The following is a 15,500-nucleotide window of genomic DNA, read 5'->3' as shown; positions in this document are numbered from 1 at the left end:
GCCTTCCCACTTAGAACTCATAGGATAATTTATTTTTGCAGCACAACAGAGAGAGGTATTGAAGCAGCACTTATGCTTTCCTGCTTTAAGAAAAGATACCTGGGCCCTAGCCCAGTGATCGGCAAACTCATTAGTCAACAGAGCAGCAAACCGTGGCTCACGAGCCGCAGTTTGCCGACCACTGCCCTAGCCGGTTTAGCTCATTGGATAGAGCGTGGGCCTGTGGACTGAAGGGTCCCTGGTTGATTCCAGTCAAGGACACATATCCAGGTTGTGGGCTCGATCCCCAGTAGAGGGCATGCAGAGGGCAGCCCATCAATGGTTCTCTCTAGTCATTAATGTTTCTATCTCTCTCTCCCTCTCCCTTTCTCTCTGAAAATCAATAAAATATATTGGAAAAAGGAAAAGATACTTGGCCTTACCAGGACTTTTGGAGCCAGCTTTACTATTTGAATCATGTTGGCAAATTCATCATAGTATAGTACAGAGGCCTGAGGAGACTGCTTACTGCAGGAATGAACCAACTGCAACAAGGAGGTCACCTGGAGCACCCAAAGACAAAGAATGGTTCAGCCCTTGAGCTGCCACTGCTTCCCTAAAACCATTCACCCCACTTAGTGTGGTTTTTCCCTTTCCAATTTCACTGGCAAAATGCTTATTACCTCTCACCTAAGGTTTTCCTGAGCATCTGAACCAGTCTGTCTTTGTCTAATCTCATCTCATTTCCAATCCACAAGACACATGTAGCCATTTGTTTTTCTAAAGCAAAGCTTGGATTATGCCATTTCCAGGCTAAGAAACCCTTAAGGACTACCTTTGAGTAAAAAAGTAAAATGTTTTGGTTCACATTCAAAGCCTTGTTTACTATCTCTAATATAGCTTTCTTTCCAACTCTCCAATTACACATTGACTATGCTCTGATCAATCTGCTATTCTTCAAACACGGCCCATCTTTATCACTCTCAGGGAATTCATGATTTAATTGGGGAGATTAGACAGATGCAGAAATAAATGCAACGCAAGCCAGTAGATTCTAAGTGCCACAAGAGTGGTATAAATCTCTGTAAGTTCTGAAAAACATATATTGAAAAAAACCAGCACACTTTCTGATAAACTGACAGTGACCAGAATCAATTCCTCAATTACTCATAAACATATCTAATTACATTACAATAACTCACCTGTGTGTACTGTTCATTGCTCAGGTCTGCTTTGCCTTGGGTCAAACTTGAAAATCTACTTCTAAAAAGAAGAAATTTTAGCTTCACTTTTATAATATTTTGTAATAACCGGCAATTAAGTTTAAGAATCTCAACTTCCCCGGGATGAGGGTGATGACAAAAATACATGAAGGGCCCTAGCCAGTTTGGCTCAATGGATAGAGTGTTGGCTCGAGGACTAAAGGGTCCCAGGTTGCAGGCTCAATTCCCCTGACCCCTGGTTGGGGTGCATGTGGGAGGCAAGCAATCATTGTGTGTCTCTCAGATTGATGTTTCTCTCTCTGTCTCTCCCCCTCCCTCTACACTCTCTAAAAATCAATGAAAAAATATCCTCAGGTGAGGAATAACACAAAAAAAAAGTGCATAAAGGGACAGAGGAGTATTTATTTAGGTCACACAAAATGTGGATTAGAACAAACAACGGCTATCTTAGATTTTTTAAAAAATATGTTTTATTGATTTTGGAGAGAGGTGCACAGCAGAATGAGCTGAATTGGAGGAAGGCAGAGGTGTGTGTTTATTGATCTCTCCAAAATCAATAAACACACACACACACACACACACACACACACACACACACACACACACACAAATAAAAGAAACATCAATGGCCTGGCTGACATGGCTCAGTGGTTGAGCGATGACCTATAAACCAGGAAGTTACAGTTTGATTCCCGGTCAGGGCACATGCCTGGGTTGCAGGCTCAATCCCCAGTGTGGGGCGTGCAAGAGGCAGCCAATCAATGATTCTCTCTCATCATTGATGTTTCTCTCTCTCTTTCCCTCTCCCTTCCTCTCTGAAATCAATAAAAATATATTTTAAAACAAGAAAGACAGGAAGAAAGAGAGATCAATGAGAATCATTGATTGACTGCCTCCTGCACGCCCCTACTGGGGATCAAGCCTGCAACTCGGGCATGTGCCATGACTGGGAATTGAACTGTGACCTCCAGATTCATGGATCTATGCTCAACTGCTAAGCAACATCGGCCAGGCTTAGATTTTTCTTTTAAGGGCACTAAAACTAGTAATAATCATAAAGTGAGCACTTGGCATTATTCTAACCATTTAATGTTCTCAACCATTTAATGTTTCTCTCTAGAAAGTAAATACTATTATCTTTATTTCACAGATGTGAGAATACAAAAGCATAGAGAGGTAAAGTAACTTGCCTAAGATTATTAAGCTAATAAAAAATAGAGCTAGTATTCGACCCCAGGCAAACAGTATAGCTCTGGAAAATTAACCAGTACACTATTCAGCCTCTACAAATTACTAATGCTGATTCTAAGGATGTCTTTTGAGGTCTTAGGAATTCCTGACAAATCATTTCCAGGGATAATGAACTGAACTCCAATGTCATTTTGGCAGTGGCAATGTCTTATCAAGCGCCAAAACAAATATTCCTTTAGATGCTACAATTGTGGCATCAAAGTGCAGGGGGGAAGAGGCACCCACAGAAAGACTTTGTGTTAAACATCATGTCCCAGACAAGAATAACACAGCAATGAAGAAACCTATATTGTCTAGTGCCCAGACGAGCAGATACAGAAAAATGCACTCCAGGGGAATCAGGATTTCCCTTTTGTAGAAACATTTCTAGAACTTTATTTCTTGGCAATCCCTAGTTTTTAACCATTAGATTGCAACGACTATCATCACAATTCTGTAAAAATCATATGTGGTATATACAGTCAAGATTGGAAGGGAGTGCCCTAGCCGGTTTGGCTCAGTGGATAGAGTGTTGGCCTGCAGACTGAAGGGTCTGGGGTTCAATTCCGTTCAAGGGCACATACCTGGGTTGTGGGCTTGATCCCCACTGGGGGGGTGTGCAGGAGGCAGCCAATCAGTGATCTCTCATCATTGATGTTTGTATCTCTCTCTCCCTCTCCCTTCCTCTCTGAAATTAATAAAAATATATATCCTATGTAATAAAGAGGTAATATGCAAATTGACCATCACTCCAACACACAAGATGGCCACCCCCATGTGGTCAAAGATGGCCGCCACAAGATGGCCGGCAGGGGAGGGCAGTTTGGAGGGACCAGGCCTGAAAGGGAGGGCAGTTGGGGATGATCAGGCCTGCAAAGGAGGGCAGTTGGGGGTGACCAGGCCTGCAGGGGAGGGCAGTTGGGGGCAACCAGGCCAGCAGGGGAGGACAGTTGGGGGGAATCAGGCCTGAAAGGGAGGGCAGTTGGGGATGATCAGGCCTGCAAGGGAGGGCAGTTGGGGGGGGGACCAGCCCTGCAGGGGAGGGCCGTTGGGGGGGGGACCAGGCCTGCAGGAGAGGGCAGTTGGGGGGAATCAGGCCTGCAGGGGAGAGCAGTTGGGAGCAACCAGGCCAGCAGGGGAGAGCAGTTAGGGGTGACCAGGCCAGCAGGGGAGAGCAGTTAGGGGTGACCAGGCCTGCAGAGGAGGGCAGTTGGGAGCGACCAGGCCTGTAGGGGAGGGCAGTTGGGGGGACCAGGCCGGCAGAGGAGGGCAGTTAGGGGTGATCGGGCCAGCAGGGGAGCAGTTAGGCGTTGATCTGGCTGGCAGGGGAGTGGTTAGGAGGTAATCAGGCTGGCAGGCAGAAGCAGTTAGGGGCAACCAGGCAGGCAGGCAGGCGAGCGGTTGGGAGCCAGCAGTCCTGGATTGTGAGAGGGATGTCTGACTGCCCATTTAGGCCCGATCCATAGGACATACATCGAGGGGTCCCAGATTGGAGAGAGTACATACACCACCCCCCATGCATGAATTTTGTGCACCGGGCCTCTAGTATATAAATAAAAAGATTGGAAGTTAACATAAAAAAGCATAGTATGCAAATTGTCCCCTCAACCAGGGGGCGGGCCAGCCAGGGAAGGGAAAGAGTACCTGGCTGGCAGCCAGCAGCCACTAGGGACCCTACCAGTGCACGAATTTCATACCCTGGGCCTCTAGTGGTTTTAATATCTGCTATTACAATGATGTCTACACAATGTAATACTTTATTCTGTAAGGCAGCAACTTGGTTAACTGACCTTGAGTGACAGAAGTCAGAATTTCCATGCATACCTGTCTACTGCCATGATGCCAGCCATGGTGATAGCACCAATAATACCAATGAGTTTGTACTTGAATATGGTGCTAGACAGCTGCTTCCTTATCACCAGATGCATGTCATCCTACAAAGAGACAATGATACAGGAAAGAAAAAGAGGAATGGTACAGCAAAAGAACCTACAGATATCAGAGCCAAAGAACCTAGAATAGCAAGGGTTCTATCATTCACTAACTGTGTGGCCTTTGTCAAGTCGTTTCATCTCTCTGAGTCTCAATTTTTTTCATCTAAAAAAGGATCAGAGACAAATTATGAAATTTCCTAGAACAGTGCCTGGCACATGGTAGACATTCAATAAAAACAGTTACTATTGTTACTATTAGATAGTTGCTCAATAAGCATATGTGAATTGTCATAATGCTATTTACTGTTCAGCTAATAAAATAATGAAATAGAAATAGTTAAGATATGCACATTCAATACAATCCTTATTAAAATCCCAATAGCATTTTTTGCAGAAACAGAAAAATCCATACTAAAATTCATATGGGATTTCAAGGAACCCAAACAGCCAAAACAATCTTGAAAAAGAACAAATTTGGGGGCTCACACTTCTCAATTTCAAAATTTCTACAAAGCTATAATAGTTAAAACAGTGTGCTACCAACATAAGGACACACATATAGACCAATGAATAGGATCCAGAAATAAACCTTCATATTCACATACATGGTCAATTGATTTTCCACAAATGGTGCCAAGACCATTCAATGGGGAAAGGATAGACTTTTCAAAAAACTGGATACCCACAATTAAAAAAATGAAATTGACCCAGCCAGTGTTGCTCAGCATCAACCCATGAACCAAGAGGTCACCAGTTCAATTCCCGGTCAGGGCACATGTCCGGGTTGCCAGCTTGATTCCCAGCAGGGGATGATTCTTTTCATCACTGATGTTTCTATCCCTCTCCCCCTCTCCCTTTCTCTCTTTGAAAAAAAAACCCACCAAAAACAAGAAAAGGAAAAAGGCAACCCCCAGAATGGGAGAAAACATTTGTAAATCATATATCTAGTAAGGAATTAATATGCATAACACATAAATTATTACACATTAAAAAAATAAAAACACACCCATTTAAAAACTGAGCAAAGGATGTGAACAGATGTTTTTCCAAAGAAGATATACAAATGACCAATAAGCACATAGATGTTCACCATTAGTCATTAGGGAAATGCAAATCAAAACCACAGTAAGATACTCCTTCACACCCAGTAGGATGGCTATAACTTAAAAATTGAGAAATAAGTGTTGGTAAGGGTGCAGATGAATGGAAACCCTCAACTATTCATAGGAATGTAAAATGGTACAGTCACCGTAGAAAACAGTTTGGTGGTTCTCAAAACATTAAACATAATCACCGTATGACTCAACAAATCTATTCCTAGGCATATACAAAAGAATTGAAAATAGGGACTCAATGAGAGACCTGTACTCTTAATGTTCCTAGTATCATTATTCACAAGTCAAAAGATAGAAAAAGCCCAGTGTACATGAATGAATGAATGAATGAATGAATGAATGAATGAATGAAGTAAATGTGATATATACATTAATACACATAAAATGGACTTTTATTCAAGCCATAAAAAGAATGAAGTTCTAATATATCCTTCAACATAGATGAAACTTGAGCATATTATGCTAAGTGAAATAAGACAAACATAAAGACAAATATTGTATGATTCTATATAAATGAGGTACCTAATATGCAAATTCAGAGACAGAAAGTAGATTAGAGATTACCAGGGGCTAGGGCAGGGGTGGGCAAACTTTTTGACTCGAGGGCCACAATGGGTTCTTAAACTGGACCGGAGGGCCAGAACAAAAGCATGGATGGAGTGTTTGTGTGAACTAATATAAATTCAAAGTAAAGGAGCAGAGGGGAGAGCAAGAGAACCGGATAGAACAGCCGGATCTGGCCCGCGGGCCGTAGTTTGCCCAAGGCTGGTAGGGGGAAGGGAAATGGAAGATTATTGCTTAACGGGTACAGAATTTCTGTTTTGGATGATAAAAAATTCTGAATATAGGTAGTGGTGACTGTTGTACAACATTGTGAATGTACTTAATGCCACTGAATTGTTTATTGAAACATGGTTAAAATAATAAAATTTATGTTATGTATGTATCACAATTTAAAAAAATAATGACATAGCTCGATCTCCAAAATGTACTGCTACATGAAAAAGATGTTCAGGATGTAAAACAAGAGGGTAAGGAGTAGAATAATAGATAAATACAAATTTGTAAATGCTCAGAACATCTCAGAAAGCTATAAAATAGTAACGGTGATTGTCTTTAGAGAACTAGGTGTCTAGAGGACTGAGAGACTTATTTTTCACTACCTTTCCATACCTTTTGAATTTTGTATCATGTGCATATTACCTAGCCAATTTATTTATTTTTTAATTTTAAAAGGGTGTTGGTTGTTCATAATTTAGTATGGATTACTGCCACAGGGTGGCACCAAAGATACAAAAGAGCCATGTGTTATGATTCTACCTAATCTCTTATTTTAGTCCTTTGCCTGGCTTTTTCACAAAAGAAAACAAGCTCAGATGATGTAGAATGCTGTGCCCCCTAGGCACTAAGCACAGAATATAAATTACTTTTCTTACTCAGTTGCATAATTAGCTGATTACAGACCCATTTCCACACAGGTCTCAGTGCTTGCTCCACAGTAGGCACTTAATGTTTGTGGTAAGAAAATAATAAACAAATGCTGGGACTATGACTATGTACTCTATTTCTACTACAACATAGGCTGTATTGATTTTTTTCCCCCAGTAAATTGCAATTAAAAAGGTTTAAGATTCTTTCTCAACACACTGCCTCTTACCTGGATGTGACTGCTGCCTTCATGCTGTTTGCTAAATGCCAGTGTGCTGAGAATATAGAAGAGTTTCCGTATTTGCCGAGGGGACATTTTATCCAGATAATCTAAAATGCCCTGTGACCAAAAAAAAAAAAAAAAAAAAAATGCAAATGATATGGATAAGAACTAACATTTTTTTCCTTTAAAAAAAAAATTAAATCCTTATAAGAAGCATATACAGATAGCCAGACATCTATTCAACAAAAACCTCAGGTTCTCTAAAGCTATGCTAAGACCCCAAAGGGCAGAAATTATTAGTCATCTTAACATGTCTCTTCATTCTATTTTTTCTCTATTCTCCCTTTTTTCTTAGTGAAAACAATATTCTGCCAAAAGTTATATCTCTGACCTTTTCCCCGTATCAACTCAGGTTCTATTGCATAAATTATTCTTTCTGGAGAATCACAAAGGGATTATTTATTTACTTCTTCTTCTGTTTTTCTTTAATCCTCACCCAAGGATATTTTTCCATTGATTTTTAGAGAGAGTAGAAGAGGGAGGGAAAGACAGAGAGAAATATTGGGCAACAAATTAATGTGTTTCTTCTCTATGTGCCCTTGACCAGAATCGAACCCTGGACCCTTCTGTCCTCAGGAGCCAAACTGGCTAGGGCAGAATTATTTACTTTTTGACCTTGGGTAAAACCTCAGCATTCTCATCTCTAATATGGGGATGACAAAGCCTACACAGTTACCTTTCAAAGCCCAGACTTAACTGTGTTGGCTCTCTCATACAAACCTGGAATAGATTCCTACTGCCTGTAAGATAAAGTTGAGCCCAGCAAGCGTGTGGTTCAGTGATTGAGCAACAACCTATGAACCAGGAGGTCACGGTTGAATTCTTGATTGGGGCACATGCCTGGGTTTCAGGCTCGATCCCCAGTGTGGGGCATATAGGAGGCAGCCAATCAATGATTCTTTCTCATCATTGATGTTTCTATCTCTCCCTTCCTCTCAGAAATCAATAAAAATATATGTATTTTTTAAAAAGATAAAGTTGAAACTCTTAGCATGGGATTTGAGACTGTTCATAATCTGGTCCTGTCCTATGTCTTCTAAACCTCACCTCCCACGACCCCTCATCATATATCCTATTTGCCAAGCATGCTAATCTACTTGTCATATCCCAGGCACACCATGGACTTGGGTGCGAATCTGCTTCTGTTCAAACTGCCCTGTGCCTATATGCACTTTCTTCCTTTCCCTTATCAAATAATTCCCATCTTTCAAGAATCACTCAAATGTTATCTCCTCTTCGAAAACTTCTCCAGCTTCCCAGGTCAAATTAATTATTCCTGTTCTGGTGTATCTTTATTAGAGAATTCATCATGTATTTGTAATGACTATAAGTCTTACTTTATCATCAAAGGCAAGGACTGACTTTCGTATCCACGGACCAAATTAGAGCCTATCATAAATCATAAAAAAGTATTTGCTGGCCCTAACCGGTTTGGCTCAGTGGATAGAGCATCGGCTTGCGGACTGAAGGGTCCCAGGTTCGATTCCGGTCAAGGGCATGTGCCTTGGTTGCGGGCACGTCCCCAGTAGGAGGTGTGCAGGAGGCAGCTGGTTGATGTTTCTCTCTCATCGATGTTTCTAACTCTCTATCCCTCTCCCTTCCTCTCTGTAAAAAAGCAATAAAATGTATTTAAAAAAAAAAAAAAGTATTTGCTGAACGAATTAATACATAGATGAATTATTTTTCTGTATTATTTCAAATCATCTCACCTCCTTCTCACCTCCTCCTACCAATTATAATGCTCAATATTTAGAGTACGAAATAAATTATTGCTAACCAATAGCCGCTGTTTCTCAAATATCTGCAAGAAAGAAAAATGATTCGATATATGTCCATTAAGGGACTAGATACCTTCACAAAGACAGCATTCAGCCTCATAGCAGATAGGTTTATAACTACCAGCTCTAGGAGAACATCCAATGCAATATCAACTTCGGCTTCATTCCCACTGCAGATATGGGTCACGAGAGCACCAATCACTTCCTATATAGAAAAGAGTCAACAGGACAGTATGAAGCAAAAATATGGTAGAGCCATCTTAAAGGGGGTCAAGCCTGAGGGCTTCCAATCTCAACTTGGTCAAAATCTCAATCCACCCTATTCCAGCATCTAATTTTATTATCTGGTTTTCATTAATGTTGGATTCAGGAGGTTTAAGATTATGCCAAATCTAACTACACTACCATCCAGTCATTTCCCATAATTATCTAGATCAGTGATTCTCAACCTTTCTAATGCCTCGACCCTTTAATACAGTTCCTCGTGTTGTGGTGACCCCCAACCATAAAATTATTTTCGTTGCTACTTCATAACTGTAATATTGCTACTGTTAATGAATCGTAATGTAAATATCTGTGTTTTCTGATGGTGTTAGGCTCTACAGCAGCGGTTCTCAACCTGTGGGTCGCGACCCACAGGTTGAGAACCACTAGCAGGGTCGCCTAAGACCATCGGAAAACACAGATATTTACCTTACGATTCATAACAGTAGCAAAATTACAGTTATGAAGTAGCAACGAAAATAATTTTATGGTTTGGTGTCACCACAACACGAGGAACTGTATTAAAGGATCGCGGCATTAGAAAGGTTGAGAACCACTGATCTAGATAGTGAACATTATCTAAACCAGTGATTTTCAACTTGTGTGCCATAATAGCCGTCTGCTGTGAATGAATCAAAATTATACCTATTTTGCCCGGCTGGTGTGGCTCAGTGGTTGAGCATCGACCTATGAACCAGGAGTCGTGGTTTGATTCAGGTCAGGGCACATGCCCAGGTTGCGGGCTTGATCCCCAGTGTGGGGCATGCAGGAGGCAGCTGATCAATGAATCTCTCTCTCCCTCTCTGAAATCAATAAAAATATATTTTGGGGGAAAAAATTATACCTATGTTTTTGTCAGATTGGTAAAAAACATGTTTTGGTGTGCCACAGAAAAAGTTTGAAAATTGCTAATCTAAACCCTCCTGATTTTTCTCCGTGGCATAGTCTTTCTCTTTCTCATATGGGTTAAATATTACCCTTTATGCTGTGATTATATTTAACTTATTTAAATTTACTGAAAAGATGGCTTTTGAGGATCTAAAGATTTGGAAGTTTTTATCTGTTAAACTTCTATGTTTCAAGCAACATGTGCCACGATAGTGTTTTTAAGATGGTTCAAAAAAAAAAGTCTTAGATGCCATTCTCCCTTTCCTTTATAATGCTGCTCCATATAGAGTCATCTGGCTTCCTCAACTGCAATAGCTAGCTCACGTCAACTGAATCTATTGCTGGTGTAAATTTTTAAAACTTTTTCTTCATTTTTTTTAAAAGATCCATTCATTCAAATGTGTTTTAACATTTTAATCATAGGTATCCTATATAATAAAGAGGTAATATGCAAATTGACCATCACTCCAACACACAAGATGGCTGCCCCCATGTGGACACAAGATGGCCGCCACAAGATGGCCGGCAGGGGAGGGCAGTTGTGGGCAATCAGGCCAGCAGGGGAGAGCAATTGGGAGGGACCATGGCCTGAAAGGGACGGCAGTTGGGGGCGAGCAGGCCTGCAGGGGAGGACAGTTGGGGGGACCAGGCCTGCAGGGGAGGGCAGTTGGGGGGGATCAGCCCTGTAGGGGAGGACAGATGGGGGCAATCAGGCCTGCAGGAGAAGACAGTTAGGGATGACTAGGCCAGCAGGGGAGGGCAGTTAGGGGCAATCAGACTGGCAGGGGAGCGGTTAGGCGTGGATCAGGCTGGCACGGGAATGGTTAGGGGGTGATCAGGCTGGCAGGCAGAAGCAATTAGGGGCAATCAGGCAGGCAGGCAGGTGAGCAGTTGGGAGCCAGCAGTCCTGGATTGTGAGAGGGATGTGATCGGGCCTAAACGGGCAGTCGGACATCCCTCGAGGGGGTCCCAGATTGGAGAGGATGCAGGCTGGGCTGAAGGACACCCCCCCATGCACAAATTTTGTGCACCGGGCCTCTAGAATATATAACAAATACAAAATAAGACACTTTGTTCTTTGATTTCATAATCACTTCCTACAAGTACAGTCTTCCCTCCATGGATATGTGTTATTATATTTTGTGTCGGGGGCTATGCCCTCAGCCTTTCTCCTTTGTTTGTTTTTTGCCATATTTTTTTCCTAGGAAACTCCAGGATCAACTGGCAGTTGATTATTTGCAGCTAAATTTTAAGACTGCAATTCCTATACTGTGAAGCTTCCTGACCACAGCTCATTTGGAGCATACTGGATCTGAATCTTCATTTTAGACTCAGAGAATTTTAGAGCTCAAAACAGAGTTTGATCCTCCAATCCAGTCTCTTCCCTTTATCGAGACTATCCACTAGAACTAAGTTTTCCCAACTCCCAGTTCAGAGCTCTTTCTCCCTCAATGCCTTCAACCAACAAGCAATAAACATCAGATCATATGCAAGTCACTTGGACTAGCATTTCTTCCCTTTTCCCTGTTCCCTCTTTTCCAAAATAAATATTTCAACATACCTGTTGGCAGTAAGTATCAAAAAACTTAAATGCATATTTGTATAGGAGACTGCCAAACAAAATTATACTCTGGTCTAGGGAGTGCAACAAATTCTGAGCCAGTGATAGAATGGATGGACAAACATCCTTAAGAACCTTGAGGGGGAATAAAAGAGAGAAAAAAGTTTTAGCACCAAGAATTGCTAACCCTTTTGGAATGTGAGATATCTCCCAGACAACTCTCATGTTAAATAAAGAAACCTTAATCTTTGCTTTACCCAGAATAATCCTTCATCATTCTGAAGATCAATAGCATTCAGCATATAAATAAGAATTGGCTTTGAAGCTCAAAGAAGTTAAACTACAAGCCTAATAGCACTGTTTGTATCTGCCCAATTTGGGACTAGAATTCAGATCTTCTAAATCCCAATTTCCTCACTCAATTATACCACCTCCCCCAAGTGAAATATTAGGCTTGCTCTGCTTTGGTTATGATTTGAAATCAATCTACAAGGTTCAATGCTAATTAAATGGATTTCTTTAAAAGATCAAGAAGAGAACTAGTCTTGTCTTACCAAGAAGGCATTAATGGATGCAGAATAAAAACAAAACAAAAAAAAAAATAGTTATTAAGTCCACCTTCTTTACCAATATCATTACAATAAAAAGAAAATCTTAAGCAATAAACTGCTTTACTGAGAAAAATACAGTATAAAATGATATATGGTTTCTGCTTTCTGGAAAATTATAGCCCAAAACACATATTATTGCCAGAAATAAGCACAGAAAGAACTGCAAGATAAAATAATACAAACACTGCCCTGGCCGGTGTCCTCAGTGGTTAGAGCAGGGGTGAGCAAACTTTTTGACTCGAGGGCCACAATGGGTTCTTAAACTGGACCAGAGGGCCGGAACAAAAGCATGGATGGAGTGTTTGTGTGAACTAATATAAATTCAAAGTAAAGGAGTGGAGGGGAGAGCAAGAGAACCCTCCGCTCTTTCAGCTCCGCGGGCCGGATAGAACAGCCGAACGGGCCGGATCCGGCCCGTGGGCCGTAGTTTGCCCATGGCTGAGTTAGAGCATTGGCCTGTATATTGAAGGCTCTTGGGTTCGATTCCCTGAATTGCAGGTTCGATCTCCGGCCCAGTTGGGGTGCATGTGGGAGGCAACCAATCGATGTGTCTCTCTCACATCAATGTTTTTCTCTCTGTCTCTCTCCTTTCCTCCCTCCCTCCCACTCTCTCTAAAAATCAATGGAAAAAATATCCTCAGTGAGGACTAACAAAAAAATATTTATAATAATAAAAGTGTAATATGCTAATTAGACCGGACGTCCTTTCGGACAAAGCCGCGGCAGTGGGGGCCGAGCCCCTTGCACGAATTTCATTCATCAGGCCTCTAGTATATAGTGTGTGTATACACAGACACACACACACACATACACACACACATGTATATATATACATATATGTGTGTGTGTGTGTGTGTATAAATATAAACATTAAATCCATTTCTAAATATAAAATCTTAAGGCCCAACTATATATTTTCATTAGTTTCTAAGTCAAGCCCCAAAGCACTGCTACCATTTCCTAAGAAGGCATACACTTAATATCCTAAATATTCACCTGAAAACATCATTCCTAGCTTACAAAATCCTAATTTGAATAGTTTATATTTCAACAGGAATGATCACCTAAGGTCACAGTGTTGAATAGTCAAATAGTAATGGTTCAGATGCACGATTATGTCTCTATTAGCATTTCTTTGGTTCTGTATGCTGGGGGGTTTTAAAAACTACTTAGGCCCTGGCCGGTGTGGCTCAGTAGATTGGGTGTCATCCTGTGCACCAGGAGGTTGCTGGTTTGATTCCTGCTCAAGGGCAGATGCCCAGGTTGCAGGCTTGATACCTGGTAAAATGAGTCCAAGAGGCAGCCAATCAGTGTTGCGCTCTCAGATAGATATTTCTCTCTCTCCCTTCCTCTCTCTCTAAAAATCAATAAACTATTCTTTAAAAAAAACAAAAAACACAAAAAACCTTAAAACAGATACACAAGGTAAGTTTGTCAAGTTGCAGGTAACACAGAGCTAGACAGTTAAGATTCGAAAGTCTCAATCAGCTTAAATAATGGGCTGAAATTAACAAGATGAAATATTAGATGGGAGCTGTAAAGCCTTCCATTTTAGGTTAAAAATCATTATACATTAAGTATGTAATTAAAATGAGAATTAAAATACCTTCTAGGAAAATGAATTTGGGGTTTACGTCTAATAAGCTCAACATAAACGAATTTTGTGACCTTTTCACTAAAAAGTTAAAAAACAATCTTATGTTGGTTTTATTAACATCATAATGTCTCCATCAAGGTAAGTAATAATTCTACTAGGTTTTGAAATATACCAAGCTCCCTGTCAAAGATCAACACCCAGGAAAGGTAGTGGTGTTAAGATTCCCACAATGGGTAGGAAAGGTTAAAATGACATCTCTATACCTTTCACAATAATGTTGTCTGATTCTCTGACACTTACCAAGTAATGAACATAGAATGTACCCTGCAGCAGATCTTTGTGAAAGCAGCCTGATCGAATCTTATTTCTTAGCACCCTCTCAATGTACTTCTTTGCCTGAGTGTTGGTGCTATAGATGATTAGAAGCATCACGAGGTCAAAAGTCTATTGTCAATAAATATGCAACAATAGGAAAAGAGTTTAACAAATCAATACATTTACTACAATGAATTAGCAGTTTTCAGTTTTCCCCACTAAAACAGAATGGATGACACTCATTTGCTCAACATACCCATGGGAGTACCACCTACATTTCCACAAATCCCAAAATATTTTTCAGAGAAATAAAGTGCCACAACTATTAACCACTGGTATATTTTAAGAAAACACTGGGATACAAGTGAAAATTATATTATTACAGAAAGAACTTTAAATATCTTCACAGTTCTTAAAGAAAAAAGATCTAACAACTTGCCAACTTCAGTATATATTTTCATTATTAGAAAAATTACTGGTCGAGAAACCAAGATGGTGGCATAGGTAAACACCTAAACTTGCCGCCTCGCACAACCACTTCAAAACTATAACTAAAAGACAAAACGGACATCATCCAGAATCACAGGAAGGCTGGCTAAGTGGAAATTCTATAACTAGAAGGAAAGAGAAAAGCACACTGAGACTCAGAGGAGCTGCAGAAGTACAGGGCAGAGGTACGGAGGCGCACACACAGAGAGGGCTGGCAACTGAGTACACGGCTGGATTTTTCAATCCGCAGGGAGACACAAGCTCCCGACTGCTCTGAACTCCAGTTCCAGGCGAGACTCTGGGGACCCAGACTCATACGGGGAGAAACTGGACTGTTTGTCAGCGGGCGGAACTCAAGGGTGGCTTTCTCTCAGAGGTGCTTGCAGCGATTACAAAGGAACACTGAGACATGGGGGCCTCTTAGGTCAGGGCTGACAGGAAGCCATTGCTGTTTGCTCCACCATGAGACTCCGCCCCATCCAAGCTGTGCACAGAGGCTTTTGCATATGAATGGCCTGCCCTTTTGAAATCTAAACTTACCTAACAAACTGCAGCTGAGTCAGACCCAGAACATTCAAAAGAAGGCCCCAGGCTCCACAGCAGCTTGCACTGCTTAACAGCTGGGCCTCATCTGGGCACCTCCAAAACCCAAACAAAGAAGAGGAATCTGCAGATCTCTCCGTAGCTCCTGCTGGGTGGCCTCAGGCAGAGGCTAAATTAGCACCTCCTTGGAGATCCAAGAGCCAGTGTACCCAGGGGTCAGAGTGGGACCATCCAGATTACAACTCCTCAGATCCATAAAGGA

The 15,500-nt window shown here is 41.3% G+C and overlaps 1 protein-coding gene across 9 annotated transcripts in view; it reads right to left on the bottom strand.

Moving 5' to 3' along the window:
* Positions 1 to 15,500, bottom strand: part of FANCD2 (FA complementation group D2) — a 74,012-nt gene that overhangs the window by 30,147 nt on the left and 28,365 nt on the right. For 5 of the 9 annotated variants that reach the window (XR_013960771.1, XM_080671591.1, XM_080671593.1 and 2 more), the window contains exons 15-21: positions 14,192 to 14,335; positions 11,684 to 11,818; positions 9,044 to 9,175; positions 7,139 to 7,249; positions 4,257 to 4,366; positions 1,182 to 1,242; positions 423 to 542 (exon numbers count right to left, since the gene is read on the bottom strand). Coding sequence is in view for 8 of the 9 variants with exons in the window: in XM_080671591.1 (XP_080527717.1) it covers positions 423 to 542; positions 1,182 to 1,242; positions 4,257 to 4,366; positions 7,139 to 7,249; positions 9,044 to 9,175; positions 11,684 to 11,818; positions 14,192 to 14,335 (813 nt within the window). In the remaining variant the exon portion in view is untranslated. The remainder of the gene's footprint in view (positions 1 to 422; positions 543 to 1,181; positions 1,243 to 4,256; positions 4,367 to 7,138; positions 7,250 to 9,043; positions 9,176 to 11,683; positions 11,819 to 14,191; positions 14,336 to 15,500) is intronic. The other 4 variants (XM_080671595.1, XM_080671592.1, XM_080671594.1 and 1 more) reach the window with 1 other exon arrangement.

The sequence above is a fragment of the Plecotus auritus genome, assembly GCF_963455305.1.
Source record: "Plecotus auritus genome assembly, chromosome: 6".
Classification (NCBI taxonomy): domain Eukaryota; kingdom Metazoa; phylum Chordata; class Mammalia; order Chiroptera; family Vespertilionidae; genus Plecotus; species Plecotus auritus.
The sequence above is the reverse complement of the archived record's forward strand: the minus strand, read 5'-3'. Positions and strand labels throughout refer to the sequence as shown.